A 21659-nucleotide genomic window follows, 5' to 3' on the forward strand; every position below is an offset into this window, starting at 1 on the left:
GGGAGTGAGTGGCGCATTCATTTCTTCAGGGATTATCAGCTAATGGCACTTTTCCACTGCAAGTACCGGCTCGGCTCTACTCGGCCCTGCTTGGCCCGGTTTGCTTTTACACTGCTGGTACCGCATGGTACGGTGTTGGAACGGTTCGGTACGGTACGGTATGGTTTGTTTTTCACTAAAGTAGTACTAAAGTTAAGTGGGTGGGATAACAATGGGGTGGGTGGGATTCTCTGACCAATCAGTGGCTAGTAGTGACTGCATGCAAAGGATTGTGGGATATGGTACCGGCTTTGGTACCTCTTGGAACCACAATCGAGGTGGTACTGTTTTTGAGAGCCGTACCGTTCGGTTCCATGTAGTGGAAAAGCGCCGCCGTACCGTACCGAACCGTTTCTACACCATACCATGCGGTACCAGCAGTGGAAAAGCACAAAAGCGAGCCAAACCGTTTCGGTTCCATGTAGTGGAAAAGCGCCATAAAAAGACCTATGCAATTTTATCTTTAATGTGAATGTATGTATTTGATTAGCTACTGTTATTTTCTTTGTGTTTGCTGCTCATGTTAGGATGGAGGCAGAAGTAAAGAGTACCGAGTCTTTGCTAAAAAAAATATATATATAATGTAGTAGTTCTTGTTGAAAAATCATTTCTAGCTGCAACCATCTTGAGTGAGGGCAGATGATTTGTGTAGCATAAAATAATAATAGTATAATATACAGTACCTTCCTGTCTATTTAACGAGGATAGGAACATAGGGATTAAAAATAGTCTCCCCACTCCCCCTACTTCTTTTCCTTCTCTCTCTCCTCTTTTTTCTCCAACATATGCTACTCCCGCTGTCACACCTGAACCCCATCTCTTATCTGAATGGAGGCGCATCCTCTAATAGTGTATCCCAATAATAATCTGCACATTGATTAACAAAATTTGTCGCATTATGATCTAAACTGGCCAAATCTCATTGCTCATTAGAATGCCTTGAAATTGTTAATCATATCTGGGTATGATTATTTCTGTATTGATACTTCACTTCGCTATTCATGGTATTCACAAACTAGCTATTTTTGCACTAAGGTCAGCTAACATTCTTTTCCTCTCTGTAAGTTAATGATTGCTCCTGAGTTGGTTCCTTGGACCCAACAAATGTAATCTGGTTGCGCCCACTGTAATGCATTTCCCTCCTCTTATAATAATTCTGGTTTCCTTGCCCCCTGAGTGTGACAGACGATAACAATATTACAGATGTGCCCATTCTATCTTCTGGTTTTGTCCTTTTGTTTTGTTATATTTTTTTGTTGAATTCTATTTTATTGTATTACATTTTGCTTGACTTGTATTGTACAACTTTCACAAAATAAATATTTTTAAATATTTAATGGAAATATTTTATGGAAAAAAAAAAAAATAGTTAATGCCGATCGAGAGAGTTGGGGTCCAATTTAAAGAGAAACTTTAGTCCGCCTTATGGTAAGTTCTGGCCCCCTCAGCACCGCCATCTTTAAAAATACTGTGCGTGTGCAGATCTCTGTGGGGTCCCGGGGCTACATGGAGTGCCACTTCATTCTCACCTAGGTCAATAAGAGTCAGTAGCACATTTATTTTCTATGTAATTGTGAGAGGGGAGGAAGGTGAAGCCAGGTGCAAATACGTTGTTTTCTCGGGTGAAAGTCTGCTTAAATTAACATAATTTGCCACAAGGACCATTTGCTGTATTTCTGTAGTATTCTGATCTATATGACTAACAACAGTCCCCAATGTGAATAAATATTGTCAGCAGGGAAACAAAACTCAGCCCTGTACTCTCGTCATTCAATGTATAGAGTGGAGATTGAAACAGTTCCAGTTTTAAATTGAGTTTGAATCTTGCTTAAGGGCATCAACTCTGACTATTATTCTCCCAGAATATTAGTGGATTCCTTTTCTACAACAAGCAACACACATGAGTCCTGGGCATGACCTGTTTCAGGACTGGAAAACCTTCCAGCTGTAAATTCGAGGTTAGACAGTTTTATGAGTTGCCCTCTAAACAATTACCCTCTACAACCATATATGGATTGCCCAGTAAAACTATACATTAAAGGGAATAACTCAAACCGTACAGGCCACCCAGCTACGTATGCAATGGATTATATTAAACTATTTTGTTAGTGAAAGGCTTGCTAAAGGTTTACTGCCTTTAAACAGGTTATGAAAAAAAAATACCTTACCACCATTATGTGTTCTATATAGCTAAAAGTTCTAATAATGATGCATTACCTAAGGGAAAATAAAACTTCATTTTAAATATAAGCTTTATGTTTTATGGTTTTCCATACTGTGGCCAACTTTGCTATGAGCATTGCACTCCTAATTAATATACATATATATTGCTTCCAGAAGTTAAATTTTAAAACTAAAGTTTAGTAATGGCAATTTTTACATAGATAAATTGGTCCAGCTTAGACCAATGTAAGATTGCATATGCTATACCTTTGGGATCCCCGTGCCCTGTGGAAGCTGGAAAGCACTTTAGTAGGCACCACTACTACAGTGATCACCACTAGCTTCCAGGTCCTATGCTAAGCAGCTGCCCTGTTGATTCAAGGGACTCAATACCCTGCGCAGGCGCACTGGCGTCGCTAACCGGCGAACGCCTATGCGCATGCGCTGAGGCTACCTTGGTAGAGTTCGAGGCTACCTTGGTAGAGTTCAAGGCTACCTCGGCAGAGTTCGAGGCTATCTCAGTGTAGTTCGAGGCTACCAAATTGGCTCCAAAATGGCCTATTTAAACACAGCTGTCACTCTAGGTGATTGCTGTGTTGTCTTCAGCTCTCCTGTATCCTGTGCCTGTTTTATCTGCTGTTCCTGTTTACCTGACCCGGCTTGTCTTTGGATTCTGATTACCTGCTGCCCGCCCTGACCTTGGCTTGTCCTGACTATCCTCTTGTCTCATCCTGATCTGTTTACCTGCTACCGGCTATTGGTCCTGGACCTGTTCCTGGCTCTCCCAGGGAATCCGGGGGGCCGCGACCTGGTGTTAGCAAGCAGCCAAGTCCATCCCCACCATCTGGGGCCCTGGTGAAAACCGGCTAACACTTAGACTCCGCGCCTCTGGTGAACCTGTGCCACGCCAGTTACCCGGTAAGCCACTCCTCTTACGTCAGGCTCTGCCACGTAACCCCGTGACAGTTGATTACTGAACACAGGAGGCCAACCCTTTGGCATGAGCACCACTCAAAAAATACTTTGCATTCTCTCAATCATTGCAAAGTGTTCTTTGATTGGATGAGGTGGAGATTCTGATGTCACTACCTTGCCTCTTCAACCTCGTCCAAACAACTTTGCATTCATTTAGAAAATGCAAAGTGTTCCCATGCTCGGCAAAGGACCTCCTTTGCTCACAATGCAGCAGAGCAGCAACTCAGCATGAGAAGCTAGTGGAGATCACTGTAGTAGTGGTGCCTACTTAAGTGCTCTCCAGCTTCCACGGGGTATAGCACAGCCCTCAAAATTTCCACTCACCTGCTCGTATTTGGCGAGTGGAAATTAGTGGAGAGCGAGTGTGGAGCAGAGGCGGACTAAGCTAACAGTTTCCTGGCTGATTGCTTCTGGCACAAGTGGTGAGGCCACAAAAGTAATATCAATGGGACCAGTTACATGGTTGTTTAAATATAATATCATTAAGGGGTTTGTTCCACTTCCATAAAAAAAAAAAAAAACTGGTGCAACATGAAAGGGTCCAACTTGTTTTATGCAGATGCAAGTGGTCACTGTAGTCTATGCAAGTTATCTTATTGGGAATTTAAAACATAAAACAACTCAAGTAATACAAAATTAGATTTCGATTATTCATTTAAATATTTTGGTCCATAATTTTATTATCATACTATTGTACTTTTTTTTTAAATTGTATGTAAATGGGCGTACCCATATTTGAGAATAACGCAAATTATATGTTATGTCGTTTTTTTAAGGATCTTCTCTAGTAATGGGGATTTTTTTTCTTTCCTGCTTTGGCACTTGTTTCCTTAGAATCGCGATACAACGCTGTTTTTGTGTTGGGCTATGTCTATCAACTGCATGACCTTCGGTCCTATGTCTCCCAGTCTGCAGTTGAGACTGTACTGGTGAATATGCGCTCATATTACTTTTTTTTTAAGATTCCTATGTTTTTTGCAGTAGTACAGTCAGACTACAACAATCCTGTGTTACTGCCACTGTATAATATTGCTGATAGTCACAAAAGGACCAAGTGTCTTCCATTTCTGTCTCATCCATTTGGTGTGAGGGATATTTAGAGAACCTAAATTAAGTGCTTCTTGAAAATGACATACAGTGTGTGTTCAGTGTGCATAAAAAGTGTATGTATTGAATCAGCCAATGTAGCTTTGAACAAGCATTTCATTGTTATATTTGGAATTCTTGCTCCTTCCCCCAGGGTTCATCTACAGCAGCCATTTTTGAGCCTTCTGCTCCCAGTGACCTTTCTTGGGCAGCGGGGACCTTCGTCTGTGCTGTGTCATCCATTGCCTATATAAACCAATCGGAATCCCAGTTGGGAGAACTGGAGTCAATCAGAAAGCCAGAGGCAAGCAGGGAAGCCCAGAGCTGCTTTAAGTGATGCCAAGAACAACATGGAGGAAGCCTGCTTATCTCCATGGAAACGCCTGTAGCATGGGCAGGACGCCTGAATAAATGACGCTGACTTTGAAAATTCATCACCGGGGAGTCAGAAATAATAGACAGAGCGCAGCAATAGTGAGTGAGAGACCAGGATGTTGTCCCTGAGATGAACATCTGATATCACTTGTCTGGTAAAAACATGTTCACTCTCAGCAGCTCCACTGATTTAACGTCATTGACCCTCTTCCACTAGGAACAGATGTTCATAAAAGTAGTGATGAGAGACGGAAATCTACTAGACTCACCTTTCTGTAATGTAGATGTACAACCAATGTACCTTTCAGTATGCTTTAGGTTTATAAATGATACACAAACCCTTCAATGCTATATATGAACTTTACTGGAATAGAAATCTTCATTGAATTGCAGCAATGTAAAGAGTGTATCAATACGCCCAAGCATAGCTATACTATATGGTGAAAAGGTTGAGCACATCTGACCAGGTCATTATGGTTGAACACCCCTCCAAACAGTGGTTTTAGTGGCCCAAAAGAGGTGCTGGTACTCTATTATAGCTTATAAATCCCCCCCCACCCCACATCAGGGTCCCCACAGAGCACCCCCCCTGGCCTGGGCTGGGACTCCGGAGCAGGGGGACTCACTGGTGGTGACTGGTCTGGCTCTGGAGGGGGAAATATTCTTGGGGGGGGGCAATTGAGGGCACAGTTGTACAAAATGAGCGTACTGGTACGCTAAGGCGCATGGAGAGGTGGCGGTATGCTCAAGAGCCATATTTGGAAGTGGCGGTACTGAGTACCAGTGCATACCGGCCCACTTAAAGCACTGCCTCCAAATGATTGAAATCAGGTGTTTACAGTGAAGAGTCCTGTAAATGCTTTAGCATACAAAGACCTTGAACAATTGTGTGCGTCCAACCTTGTGACTAAGGATGAGCTTGAGCTCGCTCCGAACCCAGAGGGAAGCTATCAGTGCCAGCCCAATCAGCTGCGGCCAGGGCATTCCCCACCCTGCAGTTGCATTTACACAAAAGGGAGATGATGCTTATGGCATCTATGACCTAATTTGGCCAAATGACTATATTAGGTCCATGTCATATACCTAATATGGCCATATGGCCATATTAGGTCACTTGAATGGGCCAGCAGTACTGACAGCTTTTTCAATTTCCAATTGAAAATCTGTGAGGTGATCTGAAAAGGGCTGTGCACAGAAGATGCCCTCGCAAGGAATATCTGATTGCCTCTCGGGGGATCAGGAAGGAATTTTTCCCCTGCTGTAGCAAATTGGATCGTACTTTGCTGGCGTTTTTCGCCTTCCTCTGGATCAACTGCGGGTATAGGATTGTGTATATGGGAATGTATGGTTGGGTTTTCTTTACTGTTTTTTTTTTTTTGAGCCAAATGGACTTGTGTCTTTTTTCAACCTGACTAACTATGTAACTATGCAATCTGACAGATTTGGAGTGTTTTTGCAAAGAAGAGTGGGCAAATATTGCTAAGTCAAGATGTGCCATGCTGATAGACTCATAACCAAAAAGACTGAGTGCTGTAAGAAAATCAAAAGGTGCTTCAACAAAGTATTTGTTTAAAGTGGATGTAAACCTGATTCAATAAATTTGACCTAAGCACATATATCTGCAGTGTTTTCTTATCTCTCTCCAAAGCCTTAGGTCCCTTTCTGCTGCTTCATTGCTCTGTTATCAGCATGATCACTTCTGACAAGTTCTCCGTCGACCAAGATAAAACCAGGCTGAAATCTGTGTCATGGGAGGTTGCTATAAATAGATTAGCAGAGAGCTTGTCTTGTCACAGCACAGATCTGCAAGTCTCTGCCTATGTGGAGGGGGGTGTGTGTGTCTTTCCTCCAATCAGCTGTCTTGGCTGTATGCCAAGAATCCACTCCCAGTGCTGAACAAGAAGAGAGAATCTCTAACACAATGTGCACTTTCTTAAGAATACATAAAGCTGAAGACAGCAGATATGCATGTAAAACGTATGTAGGGAGATTTGTTTAATCCCCATGTATCCTCTGAGGCTGTTCACTTCACTAGGTATATGTGAGTTTTTACATCCACTTTTCGGGTGTACACCCTTATGCAACCATATTATTTTAGTTTTTATTTTTACTTCCCTCCACCTAAAAGATTTCAGTTTGTTGTTCAACTGAGTTGTACAGTTTATAGGTCACATAAAAGGTGGAAAAACTTCTTAAAAAGATTTATCTTTTTCTCATTTTTTTTTACATCACAGAAACTCGACGTTTTAACAGGGGTGTGTAGACTTTTTATATCTTCTGTAGCCTGTGTCCCACAATAATTGTAATGCCAGCCATATCCCTGTCTTTTTAACAGTACCACAGCTGCACCCCTCAACCCTTCACTCAGTACGTAGTACACCTCTCATCCCTGCACTCAGTACCTAGCGCACCTCTCAACCCTGCACTCAGTACCTAGCGCACCTCTCAACCATGCACTCAGTACGTAGCACACCCCTCAACCCAGGAATCAGTACGTAGCCCACCCCTTAACCCTGCACTAAGTACGTAGTGCATCCCTCAACCCTGCAATGTGTATGTAGAGCACCACCTCAACCCTGCACTCTGTAGGTAGCGCACTCTTCAAACCTGCACTCTTTATGTAGCTCATCCCTCAACCCTAAACTAAGTACGTAGTGCATCCCTCAACCCTGCACTCTTTATGTAGCGCACCCCTCAACCCTGCACTATGTACATAGCATACCCGTCAACTCTACACTTGGTACACAGCATACTCCTCAACCCTGCACTCTGTACATAGTGCACTCTTTAATCCTGCAGTTTGTGCACAGCACACCCCTCACCCTTAAGCCCCTCCCACTGCTAAGCATTCAACCACACCCACATTTTGTGTGCATAGCAGCTCATTACCTCCTTCAGGCGTCCCTCAACCTGAAGTTCAAAAGTTGAGAGGTATGCCACTGTGCTATGGGGACAGTGGGGCCTGCTCATCTACCTCCATCCAGCCTACAGAATTGGCTATTAGGGGAGGGACTGCTAAGCCAGAGGAACATATGGATTGCCAAGATTGAGAGGGAGGTCCATAGCATTGCTGGCCACCTCCCACTTGGATAGGACAGAGTATGTGAGATTGATCACCATGAGGTGGACATTTGCAGTATTGTGCTGAGGTTTGTACATGTCTGCTAGACCCTCACTTGTAGCACAGGAAAAAAAAAAACGGAATTTTTGTAAAATCTTACCTGTAAAATTCCTTTCTCTGAGTCCTCCGACAGTCGCCGCCTCTTCAAAATTCGTCACAATGGGGGTATTAGACTTTTCTCCGTAGGAGTAGCTAGGCAACAGAATATGTTAATATTAAAGCTTTTAACATATCCCACCCCCAGGGGGTGGTCCCCTCAGTCAATACCCTCCTACTTCCTGTATCCATACCTCAGTTTCAGTGGAATAGCAGTAGAGTATACAACCAAACCCCAAAAGAGGGGCGGGGGGCGGCGACTGTCGGAGGACTCAGAGAAAGGAATTTTACAGGTAAGATTTTACAAAAATTCAGTTTTCTCTTACGTCCTCCGACAGTCGCCGTCTCTTCATATTCGTCACAATGAGGACGTCCCAAAGCAGTGCAAACATGAGGGGTGGGAAACGCAGCCGCGCCTAAGGCAACGCAGTCTCCACATCAAAGAAAGGAACCTTACCAAAGGAAGGAAACCAGCTGGGCAACATGAGAAAAAAACTTGCTCAACAGGAGCTATAACCCAGGAGAAAAACAAATAACCTAGGGATAAAAATACATCCCAAACAGCCAAGGAGCCCAAAACAAGGGGCTCTAAGGAACCGCCGCACTAAGAACCTTGCGGCCAAAGGAAGCATCTGCCGATGCCTGAACATCCACTCTGTAGAATTTTGTGAAGGTGTGCACGGTCGACCAAGTCGCCGCCTTACACACCTGGGCCACAGAAGCCCCATGACGACAGGCAGAGGATCCCTCCTAGGAGGAACCAGATGTCGCACCCCTTGAACAAAAGTACTAACCAAGGAGTTAGCCGCCACAGGACGTTGAAAGAGAGCGGCCAGCGCAGACACCTGACCCTTGATCGTAGCCAGCGCCAAAAGCTGGTCGACACCCGTTTGAAGGAAGGATAACACCCTAGACACCGAGTATGTGCGAGGTGAAAACCCCCTGGACTCACACCAGGCAAAATAGGCCTTCCAAGTACAGTAATAGACCTTCCCCGAGGAAGATTTGTTCGCGTTAAACGAAGTGTGAATGACCTCAGGGGAGAGACCCCTATCCTTCAGGACCTCGGTTTCAACAGCCAGGCCGTCAAAGCCAGCGACTGTAAAGCAGGATGGAATATCGGCCCTTGAGACAGTAGATCTTCTCGAAGAAGCAGACGCCACGGAACGTCGACCGCCAGATTCACGAGGTCCGCGTACCAGGACCGGCGGGGCCAGTCCGGCGCCACAAGAATCACTGTGTGCAGTTCCTAGGACAACCTCCGAAGGAACCTGGACAGCAATTGAATCGGTGGAAACGCATACATCAGTCGGTACTGATGCCACGGAGCTACCAACGGGTCTGACGCGTCTGCCCGAGGGTCGCGCGTCCTTGCCACGAACCTCTTCACCTTGTTGTTCAGACGAGACGCGAACAGGTCTACCTCCGGAAGACCCCACTTCGCGCACAACATCTGGAAGACATCCGGGTGGAGGGACCATTCCCCCTGGTCCAGGGTCTGGCGGCTCAGATAATCCGCCTGCCAGTTCTCCACCCCCGGAATGTGGACCGCTGAGATCGCCGGGACGTGTGTCTCGGCCCAAGTCAGAATGACGGCCACTTCCCGAGCCGCTCGGGCACTCCTGGTGCCCCCTTGGTGGTTGATGTAGGCCACCGCTGTGGCATTGTCCGTCTGCACCCGAACCGGACAGCCTTGCAGCCTGTCCGTCCAACGTTGAAGGCAGAGAAATATTGCACGCAACTCCAGAATATTGATCGGAAGGGAAGATTCCTCCTCCGACCAAGTTCCCTGGGCGGACAGAACTCCCAGAATACCACCCCAGCCCGACAGGCTGGCATCCGTGGTGACCACCGTCCATGAAAGAGGACGAAAAGACTTGCCCCCCGACACCGCCGGGGACTGGAGCCACCACAGAAGATCCCTTCTGGTGCGAAGGCTCAACGAAATCTGGAGATCCAGAGATTGCGGTTGCCCGTCCCACCTAGACAGGATCTCCGCTTGGAGACCCCGCGTGTGAAACTGGGCGAAGGGAATCGCCTCGAAAGCTGAGACCATCAAACCCAGACACCGCATGCCCGTCCGGAGGGACGAGCACGGAGCGTCCCTGAGGGACCCGACTTCCACCTGAAGAGTCCTGAGTTTGTCGTCCGGTAGGAAGACCTTCGCCTGGACCGAGTCCAGGATCATTCCCAGGTAGGGAAGACGAAGCGACGGACACAGCGTCGACTTTGGATAATTTATCGTCCAACCAAACTCCTGCAGAGCCTGCATCGTGACGGTCAGGTCCTTCTCCAGACCCTGGCTGGACGCAGACCGAACCAGAATATCGTCCAGATACCCCAGGACAGAGATGCCCTGGGTTCTCAACAAGGCCAGAACCGGTGCAAGCACCTTGGTGAATACCCGTGGAGCCGAAGCGAGACCAAAAGGCAACGCCACGAATTGGTAATGATCCTCCGCAATGGCGAATCGAAGGTACCTCTGGTGACCCTCGAAAATCGGGATGTGAAGGTACCCATCCTTTAAGTCGATGGAGGCCATGAATTCCCCCGGAACCAGGGCAGCCACCACCGACCGCAGGGATTCCATGTGGAACTTGCGAACCCGCACAAAGCGGTTCAGAGCCTTTAAGTCCAGAATTGGACGTACCTTGCCCTCCTTCCTGGGCACGGTGAACAGATTGGAATAGAACCCCCGAAATCTGTCCCGATGAGGCACCGGAACCACCACTCCCTGAGCCCGCAGGTCCTGCACCGCCAGGTGCAGATCCCGCAAACGCTCCGGAGACAGTTGAAGATTTGAGGGAAAAAATCTGCTCTCCGGCCGAGAGAGAAACTCGATCTTGTATCCATATCGAACGATTTCCTGAACCCACCTGTCCCGAACACGGGCCAGCCAGGGCTGAAGAAAACTGAGCAAGCGTCCCCCCACCCCAGAACCGGGTGAGGGCGCCCCTTCAGGCCGCATTGTTATGGGCAGCGGAACCAGACTGGCCGGACTTCTGCTTACCTGACCACGGCTTCTTTTGGGAGCCTTGACCTTTGAACGGCTTGCCCTTATAGTGCGACCGAAAGGCACGAAAGGACCCCTGAGAGGGCCGAAAGGAAGCGGTCTTCTTACCAGGAGCTGCCTTAGCCTTGTGGGATTGGGGCAAGAGCGTGCTCTTACCCCCCGTGATCCCCTTTATCAGTGTATCCAAGGATTCCCCAAAAAGGCGAGATCCATCATAGGGCAGATTGGCTAAGGTCTTGCGCGAAGATTGGTCCACAGCCCAACACTTCAACCAAACTAGGCGGCGAGACAATACCGCCACGCTGTGTACACGTGCAGCCAACGGAACTATATCCAAGTCCGCATCACACAAATACATGACACCCTGATGGATTTGATCCACCATATCCAATGTCGCCTGTGAGGCAGAATCAGCCACCAGGGCGCGTCTAAGCACCTGCGTCCAACTCGCGACAGCCTGGGCTGCCATAAGAGAAGCAAATATAGCTTTTAGCATAGAACCCGTAATAGAATAAGTATGACGGGCAAGAGACTCCAGCCTCCTATCCGTGGCATCCCGGAACACCGGGGCATCCTCTGCAGGAATCGCAGTGGACTTATTCAAAACCGCTATCGCGTGATCCACCGGAGGCGGTACACACCAACGCTCATCAGTAGCGGGCGTGAAAGGATAACGCAGCTTGAACCTACTTGGCACAGCAAAAGGCTTGCGTATATTGCGCCATTGTTCCTTAACAGCTCGCTGAAAATCATCCGTGCAGGGAAAAACCTGTGATGACTTGCGTCTTTTCTGCGTCCCATAAGCTGCCAGGGCAGCAGGAGGACAAGGTTCATCCTGCAAACGTAGCGTTTGTTTGATAGAAGCAACCAATTCATCTTTGAGTGCAAGCTCTTCAGACGAGCCAGGGGGAGAATTATCCACCCCTTCAACCTCAGCCTCCACCTCGGACCCCACAAGATCCAGGGAGGAACGGGACCCCGATAAGGAGACCCCAGCCATAGCAGCCCCATCACCATCGCCCTCTGAATCAGAGGAAATTGAAACTCTGGGCCGTTTTGTGGATTGAGCAGCCACAAGCATTTGCACCTGAGTAGCAAGGTTAGCCACAATTTCAGCTAAATCCCCCCCTGGGGGGGAAACAGCAGTCCCCTGGCCTTCCACCAAGGTGGTAGGAAATTTGCTCTCCTGTGAATCCATTGCCCCCAAAAAATATGCTGGCGAATAAAGGGTTAACTGCCCCTTTAACAAGCGCGGCGAGCGCAGCCCACCGCACATACACACTAGCACAATAAGACCCCCACAGGGAGAAAAGCTCAACTCAGGCAAGGATATAGGGATAGAGAGGATAAAAACCTGGAGAGACCACTGCTGCTGCTGCTGCTCCGATCGGTGCGCCCAGGGAAAAGGAAGTGATGAAAGGGCGCTCTAGAAAGGGCGCTCTAGTAAAGCCTATGGAAGGCTACAAGAAAATGGCCGCCAGCAGTGTTAACATGCGGCCGGGTCGAGCGCTGCCAAAATGGCGCCGTTTGGCGCCGAAAACGCCGCTCCTCACCACAGTTGTAAAAAACACTACTGCATAGAAAAACATGGCGGACCGCCGCAGCAGTCGCTGTACTTGTGCCCCACACGATATAATCATGCCCCACAGCACACAGCCTGTCACACAAGCACAATCTGACACAGAACAGTGCAGCACAGCCCCCCACCTTGCAGCCCACAGAATGCAGCCAGACAGACAGGGAGCTTTACAGTGTGAACAGAGGTAGGGTTACACAGTCCCAGACTGACACCCCCCAGACAGACAGGTCCCCACACAGATACACTTACCTCCTAGATGGCGTGGGGAACCCGCACAGGCGAACAAGCCACTGCACATGTGACAGGGAGAGTCGCATCCAGGACGCAGAAAAAACTGGGGTTGAGAAACCGCACAGCGTCCAGTGAGGTAGCCACCTCACCATAGCATCCCTGCAGCGAACAGGGATGGGTCGTTCATTGTGCCAGGAGCAGTACCTGACTGAACGCTCGATGGCAGGCTGGGAAACCACTGACCCACAACCTGCGACCAGGGGGATCAGCCCGAGACCCAGCCCGCACGAATCCTCTTCATCAGAAGAACTAACTAACGCTGACAAAAATAACAGCTAAGTAAAGGGAGAGAAGAAAACTCAAACAAAAATCAAAAAAGAGAAGAGAAAGGCTGAGACAAAATGCCCCAGCATAGAGACATCCAGCTACTCCTGACAAGCTAGACATTGAAACTGAGGTATGGATACAGGAAGTAGGAGGGTATTGACTGAGGGGACCACCCCCTGGGGGTGGGATATGTTAAAAGCTTTAATATTAACATATTCTGTTGCCTAGCTACTACTACGGAGCAAAGTCTAATACCCCCATTGTGACGAATATGAAGAGGCGGCGACTGTCGGAGGACGTAAGAGAAAAGCATAATTTTGGGAATAAAGACTGTGGCATATGTTACTCTGTACACGTGAAAAGAGACAGGTTTTAAGTCCCTCCCATTGTTAGCGCAATTTGCAACACCCACAACTTGTCACAGTGTGGCAGCTTTCACAATTTTTTGTCTTCTGGGCACCCAAGACTGAACCCCCCTAGGAAAAAAATTATCTACGGCCCTGTATTAACCCCATAGTGTACAGGTGATTCCAACAACTTACCCTTTTAATAGACACAAAGTAAGGAAGGACTCTGAATTAGGGACCCAGACTATCAATATCTATTTTCCAAGCTTGGAGTGTCTCCTTTTTTCTTGACTATTTCTTGACTCCCTATCCAAACTTCTGAACTTGAACTGTTTTTGCAGAAAGTGGTGCAGAGGCTTCACTTTCACTCAAGTTTTAATAAAGATGGCCCAATGAACTCTGCAAGCATTATTGAAATCCCTCTGTGTTTAATGGAAATATCTGCAATGGGGCAATTAGTGCATTCTGGGAATGACAGTCAAGTGATCTATATACACAGAAATATTTCCGCCAGTTGGAAGGGTATAGACTCAAATAAAGGTTATAAGCTCATCTGGAATCAGTTATGAGTGGGATAAAATGGGCTTACAACTCTCCTCCCGGGAGAAGCCTTTCTACACTTACAGATGTGTTGCAAAGTGTAAACTCTATTGGTAGATGAAGTAACACACATGTTGTGTAAATATCTGTGAAGAAAATGCAATTTATGTGCATAGACTTTTGGATGCAACATCCCTACAGCTGAGTGATCCAAGGACATGAGGTGTTAAGCTTTGTCACTGTTGGCTAGAGATAATTGGATAATGTTACCCCAGGAGTTCTCAAAACTTTCCCAAATGTTAACAGAAAACTTTAGCTTAGATTAGGAGTTTGATGTGTCGAATAAGTTATTCTAAATGTATGTGTAGTGAAATTGTTACGTTTGGATAGGAAAGGGCTAAAACCCCCATGAGGCCATTTTCTTGTCCTATGTCCCAGTAAGGAGATTTTTCTTAACTTTCTAATTAGGAAACTCAAACAGAAATGAGAAGACATCTCACCAACATTACGAGATTTCTCATCTTACACAGGTGGCACTGGAACTTTTGTCCCCATTGGATGACTCCACTTTTACTATGGTAACAACGCTAACATTTTTGATTTCTCCTAATTTTTGGTCACCAGGAGAAATAGATGGGTGAATCTTCAGTAAGGGACAATACAGATAGCAATAAATGTTTGACAGTGTGTCTAATGCTCTATACCAGGGGGCTCCAAACTTTCCAAACAAACGGCCAGTTTACTATCTTTTAGACTTAAGAGGGAATGGACTGTTGCCAGTGGGAGAAGAAAATATCCTGGTGTCAGTAACACAGAAACAATGCCTTATTGCTGGTGTCAGTGGGAGGAATAGTGTTTCATCGTTGGTGTCAGTGGCAGGAATCGTGCCCCCTTGTTCGTGTGAGTGGCAGGAATTATGCCCCATTGTTGGTGTCAGTGGGAGGACTACTGCCCCAAGGGCTGGATAAAGGCAGACAAAGGGCTGTATCTGGCCCCTGGGCCCCAGTTTGAAGACCACTGTCCAATACAAATCTAAAAAATAGTTTTGCTTTTTTGCATTTTAAAGTGAGTCTTCACCCTCTGTGTACACTTCCCTCAAATCCACCCCTCCTCTCCTCACATGATATGTAACATGCCTACTGCATGTTACATATCCAGAAGGCATAGCCCTTCATTTAGAAAGGAGGGAGCATGCCTAGTGCCGTGTCATCTGGAGGTGTGTCGGTTGAACTCAGAAGAGCCAGCAGGCCTCTTGATGACGTCATAGGCAGCATGGTGACACGGACCTGAGCAGTGGCAGAAGACAAGAGGATCTCAGAGGGACATCGCTGGATCCTCTGGGTTGATGAGTATGAACAACACACCACCCTTACAGTAGGCGAGGGTAAAAAAAAATGGGGGGGGGGGCAGCAGCATGAAGATCCACTTTTAAGTCATGAGCTTGTTAGTATAGATAGAAGTACCTAATCAATTCCGAAGGCCAATAATGAATTTTAAGGCCACAAAGTTACATTTTATAGGTGTTATGAAGGTAGGAGTAGTGTCTGTTGCAGATATTTGAGGTGGCAGATAACAATTAACGTTTTTATAAAAAATAAAAATAAAAAAACAACTGTTATGATTTTGTATGCAATCCATAATTGATGAATTTGGTAGAGGACGATGTATTGCAATGGTCAGTTCTTTTGTTTTCCTCTCCAGGTAGATGTTTGTATGCTACATTGACTAGGACAAGACTCTGGGCCATCTCTGTTAAAGTAAGTTTCCAAAAAAAGAGCCCATAAACTTTGTATTTTAGGTCTTCTGAAAGTATTATCAGATAAGGTAGATGTAAAATTAGTAATTAAGGTCTCAAATAGGCTAAGAGTTATAAGAAGTGTCTTTTAGATTAATTAATTAATGTTTCCTCCTAAGGTATTTTGCATGTTTTAAAGCTAAACCCCAGGAATTCAATAAAAAGAGTAAATCAGAATCAGAGGTCCTGTCCAACCCACTTGGACTTGTGTGTTATGCAATACTTAAATAAAATGACAAAGAAACCACCTGTAAACGGAACAGGATGATGGATCTCATAAGCCCATATTCATACAAAGCTGCTGCTATATTATTAACAGTATCTAGAAAAGGTGCGTACAAGAACCAAAGCCCATATATGCACTAGCAGCTCTACAAAAGTCCTTATAACAAGGGCAGCGAATATATAGCTAATTAGTTGCAAGTCGATCTTAATCAGTATTAATCATCTGAGTTCATAAAAGCTGGTCATGTAAAGAGATGGTAAAAACAAAGTCTTTTATCCTGCTGGAACCGGGTGGAAATGGTGCAGTATAAACCCAGAATCTCTCCTTTACTTTCACCACAACAGCCACCAAGAGCCTTCACCACACCGCTGTGCTCCCCACTAGGCAGTAAACACGTACCCTTAATGGTTAGACAAAGCGCTTTGAATCAAACCAGTGATCCTCCACTGTCCAATTGCGATCCACCTTAATTCTCAGTCTCCGCTGGTAGAATAGTAATCAGCGCCTCCTCCTCTCCTCTCACATGAAAAGAGAATGATAGGGACCCATAGCGTAACATGTACACACCAAAAACTTTTATTATAGTAAAAATCGCACTCACATGGGATAAAAGATTTTCAGGCAAAATGGTATACCAAGGTAATTTCCTGATCCTCCCACCGACAACGCTGTCTCCACCTGGGTAACCCTGTACAGTTTTTGGAGGCCCTACGTCACGCTGTCCTAGTTTGGTGCGAACCAGGAAGTCAGCTGTTGGATCACCCGGACCGTGCGGCTTAGTGGAGACAGCGTTGTCGGTGGGAGGATCAGGAAATTACCTTGGTATACCATTCTGCCACCCACTACCCACCTCCCAGTACCATCCCTTTTAGAAAATACAGAACAAAGTAGCATTTGTGGTACTAAGCAATTTGTATGGAATTTGTTAATGATAACAAAAAAGCAGAAAAATAGATCCCATGCATCCAACAACAATATATCCCCCAGCAACAATAGATGCAGCCAGAAACAATGGGCCCTCAGCAGCAACAACAGGCCTCCCAGCATCAATAGACTGCTGCCTAAACAGTAGATCCCTCCCAGCAACAACTGACCCCTCAGCAACATAAAACCCACCCCAGCAACAATAGACCCCCCCTGCAAAACGAGATCTCTTCCAGAGACAATAGATCCCCCAGCAGCCACATTAGATATTCCCAGCAGCAATAAATCCTCCTGCAGGAATAGATCCCCTCCAGCAACAATAGGTTCCTCAGCAGCCAGCATCAATAGACAGTGTAGCACAACCCAGCAGTCCTTGCCTTTACATACATTCAGGGCTGGAGGTGCCGGAACTGCGTTCCCCCACGTTCCCGCTGAAAAAAAGCCCTGAGAATAGTACTTTGTGCCCTTTCATTTACTATAAATTGACAATAATCATAAAAGCCAAGGAGGAAACATGATAGATTTTCTGTTAATGTAATTTCCTAAAAATGTCTTATAAATGTTAATATAATTAGTAATAATAATTTAATGTGATATTTTACATCTGCAGCTTTTTTAAAACTAATCGGACGAAGGAGCGATCCACGCATGCTCCAAAATGCGTTACCACCCCCCTTGTTACGTCCCCTCCAGTTCTGTGCATTACAGCACGGTTCCAGAAGCCGGGCTGCCATCTTGCCTACTCCCTTACCCTCATTGGATACAACTGCTGGCCCGCTTTCTCCCCCTAGAGGCCCAGGACTGAGCAAAGATGTGAGTATGCTGACATGCCTACTTTTATCTTGGACCTTGAAAGCGTTTTTAACCATTGTGCTTAAATAAAAATTGTGAAATGCTGCACTTACAGTAGAAGCGCCTTCTGTTTCCTTTTCTGATTTTTATTAAACTAATGCCTGGTCATCCTACCATTTAGAAAAGAAGAAAGTAAAGTGTAAAAGTAAAGAAAGTAAAAGATGGTGACCCATGAAGAACAAAAGAACAAAAGAACAACTAACATACTACAGTAGTACAGTTCACCTATAGGAATGGAAGGGGATACAGAGCACATGTGCAGTAAGAAAAGAACCCGGCTGAAAATTTTAGCCCAGGCAGGGCCACACAATGAAGATCTCTAAAAACGGGAGGAAGTATTTAAACAGGCAGGCTGTGCTCAAAGAGGTGGGTGGATTACTTACCCCCTTTCTTTTAAATAACAAACATATACTTATCTGCTCTGTGTAATGGTTTTGCACAGAACAGTCCCAATCCTCCTCTTATGGCTCGTTTCCACTGAGCGGTACGGTACGGTTCGGTTCGGTACGGTACGCTATTTTTGCCGTTTCCATTGTGAATGGTACCCTAATTCCGAACCGTACCGTACCACTTTTTTGGGACCCTTTCGTTGGGGTACCAAGCACATTAGTACCGTACCAACAGGGTGGAGCTACACTCTGCAGAACTTTGATTGGTTGACAGAGAATCATCTATAACAGCTTTCCTGCTACACCACGCCTATCATGAAAAGGTACTATTGGCAGTGGAAACGCAAGGTGTACCGTTCCGAACCGTACCGTACCGTACCGTACCACTCAGTGGAAACAAGGCATTAGGTACATACATATTCGCTAGCACACCATGGATCTTGCAAAGCAGTCCGAAGAAACCTTTTATTGCAGAAAGGATCACATCAGAAACAGTGCAAGGTTTCGGAGTCACGCAGGACCCCTTCGTCAGGCATGTGATCATCACATGCCCGACGAAGGGGTCCTGGGTGACTCCGAAACGTTGTACTGTTTCTGATGTGATCCTTTCTGCAATAAAAAGTTTCTTCGGACTGCTTTGCAAGATCCATAGTGTGCTGGCGAATATGTATCTACCTGTGATAGATCCAGTGTCCAGCTGGTGATCACTTCAGCACCCACAACAGATGAGCCCATATGCAGTAAGGTGTGCGATGAGAATATGAACTTTACCAATCCTCCTCTTCTTGGGTCCCTCACCAGTGCTCCTGACTTCTCCTGCCTGCGAGTACCCTGCCAAGCAATCCGCTTGCAGGAGGTGTACTCGTACCGGCTCGCTCCCGAGCCACACTGTGTGCGTCTGTTGACACACAGTGCAGCTCGGTCCCACCCCCTGCTCACTTGTCATTGGATTTGATTGACAGCTACAAGAGTTAATGGCACCCACTACTCTCACTGAGTCCAGTGGGAAGGGAGGGAGAGAGATCAAACTCAGGTACACTTAAAAGGTTTTTTTTACCTTAATGCACAGAATGCATTAAGGTAAAAAAAACTTTCTGCCTTTACAATCACTTTAACGTTGGAAGGTGGAGACAGTTTCCCAGTCATGTGATTGGCAGTCACAGCAGTCACATGATCAGGAACCCAGGTGGAGACAGTTTCCCAGTCATATGATTGGCTGTCACAGCAGTCACATGATCAGGAGCCCATCTGATCACAAGCGGTGACAGGTAGCTGTATACGTGCAGTGGTTGGGCGTTAAGGACAACCCTCCTTGCTGCCAAATATACAGTATACATTATGCTGTCTAGAATAGGTTAAGTCCCGTTTCACATTAGTGTGATGACAGACATCGCATGTGATTCGGAGCGCACTGCTCTGAAAATCACATACAATGTCTGTGCAATGCAAATTCAGCCATACAGATTGTTTGGCTGAATTTGCATGGCATTTGGACACAACTTGCACAGGACCCTTTTTGGGTCTGCACCAGAATCGGATCACATGGTTTTTCATACCTATGCGATCCGATTCATGTCCGAACTGACAGTTCGCACTGCGATATGCAAACTGATCTGGGGGTGTCGTTAGCTGTGCATTGACTCCCCCAGCGATTCACATACGGAAGTGTGATCTGTCTGCTAGTTGATTGCAATGTGGGGACAGGCAGCGGATTCGCAGGGTTCCCGCATCACATATGCGTGAACCGGCACTAAAAGATAACTGTACCAAAAGTCTACTTGTCTATTAATTTTAATTCGATCCAGGGAATTGGGGGGGGGGGGGGGGGGCAAAAGATCATCGAAGTATCAGTTCTTAGGATATCTTTATGGTGAAAGCATTGATCTTAAAATTTCTGCAGCAAGCTGATGGTAATAAGTTAATGTTTTGACATTTTAATGCTCTGGCAAGATGTAAATTCCAGTCCTGAAAGACAATAAATAATTCTCTTCTATGGAATGCATTTTTTGGCTTGTCCTCCAGGAATGGGGATAGTGCAGAGTGTTTGCTGAGCATCATGTGGCCTCTGTGGGGACCCCAAACGGAGAGAGGTCCAACATATGGATTTAACTATACACAACACGCTCATTATTCGAAATAAAACTGGACTTACGAACACAGATATCATTGCTCTCATAGTATCCTTGGCAGCAGCGATAGCGCTTTCTGTAGTCGAGCTTTACACCATGGCGGTACGCAGTCCGGTACATGATCCTAAAAGAAGAATATATAGATTCAAATCAATAAAAAGCCAAGTAAAACGGAATCCTTCCATTGGGAGATTCTACTTTAATCTGAACGTTTTATTTGCCAATATATGTGTATGTTGTAATCCTGTTCAGCTATTTTTGTAATTCTCACACCCCATTACACTTCATAAATAGCAGGATGACACCCAAGAGGGTTTTCTGAATGCAGAGGGCCCGTGTAAAAGATCGTAAGTGGGCCCCCCTTCTGTATCCAGGCTCATTTCACTTAGACCGCATTCACATTGCAGCGGCACGACTTCGGGGGCGACCTGTGAGGTCGCGTGCAGCGCGACTTTGGCACGACTTGCACGGACTTCATAAAATTAATGTCTATGCAAGTCGCTCCAGGTCGCCCCGAAGTAGTACAGGAACCTTTTTCTAAGTCAGAGCGACCTGTGTCGCTCCTATTAGAACCGTTCCTGTACTACACAATGGACCGTGACGGTGCACGACTTGTCAGGCTGACCAAGTCGCCTGACAAGTCGCATTAGTGTGAATGGAGTCTTACACCCCGTGCACACTGGGGCGACCTGGTCGCCTGACAAGTCGCCGTAGGTCGCCTTCCATAGAGAAGCTGTGGACCCATTCTAATAGGAGCGACACAAGTCGCTCCGACTTAGAAAAAGGGTCCGGAGCTTCTTTGGGGCGACCCGGAGCGACCTGCATAGACTTCAATGAAATGAAGTCTGTGCCGGCCGCTCCGAGGTCGCGGTGCAAGCAGCGCACCCCGACTTCACAGGTTGCCCGGGAAGTAGTGTCGCCCCAGTGTGAACGGGGCCTTAAAGTGATTGTAAAGTCTTGCTTTTAAAACACAAAAAACAGAAAAACAAACCTGTTATACTCTCCTCCTCTGTGCAATGGTTTTGCACAGAGCAGCCCTGATCCTCCTCTTCTTGGGTCCCTCTTCAGTGCTTCTGGCCCCTCCCTCCTGTTGAGTGCCCCCACAGCAAGCAGCTTGCTATGGGGGCACTCGAGCCAAGCTGCAGCTCTGTGTGTCCAGGCCCTGCCCCCTCTCTCTCCTGATTGGCTAACTGACTTTGATTGACAGCTGTGGGAGCCAATGGCGCCGTGGCTGTGTCTCAGCCAATTAGGAGGGAGAGTCCCGGACCGCCGCTCGCTGGATAGAGTGGGGGCTCAGGTAAGGATTAGGGGGTGCTGGGGAGGCTGCTTCGCACAGAAGGCTTATAATCCTGGGTGCTTGGATCCCTGGACAGGTAAGTGTCCCAATATTAAAAGTCAGCAGCTACAGAATTTGTAGCTGCTGACTTTTAATTTTTATGAAGAAGCCTGGAG

General features: G+C 46.5%; 1 protein-coding gene across 2 annotated transcripts in view; it reads right to left on the bottom strand.

Moving 5' to 3' along the window:
• LOC309569433 (uncharacterized protein) overlaps positions 1 to 21659 on the bottom strand; it is a 215011-nt gene that overhangs the window by 95764 nt on the left and 97588 nt on the right. For both annotated transcript variants that reach the window (XM_082275258.1, XM_082275257.1), the window contains exon 4: positions 20231 to 20331. In XM_082275258.1, coding sequence (XP_082131384.1) covers positions 20231 to 20331 — 101 coding nt within the window. The remainder of the gene's footprint in view (positions 1 to 20230; positions 20332 to 21659) is intronic.

The sequence above is a fragment of the Pelophylax lessonae genome, assembly GCF_965119305.1.
Source record: "Pelophylax lessonae genome assembly, chromosome: 13".
In the NCBI taxonomy this organism is placed as follows: Eukaryota; Metazoa; Chordata; class Amphibia; order Anura; family Ranidae; genus Pelophylax; species Pelophylax lessonae.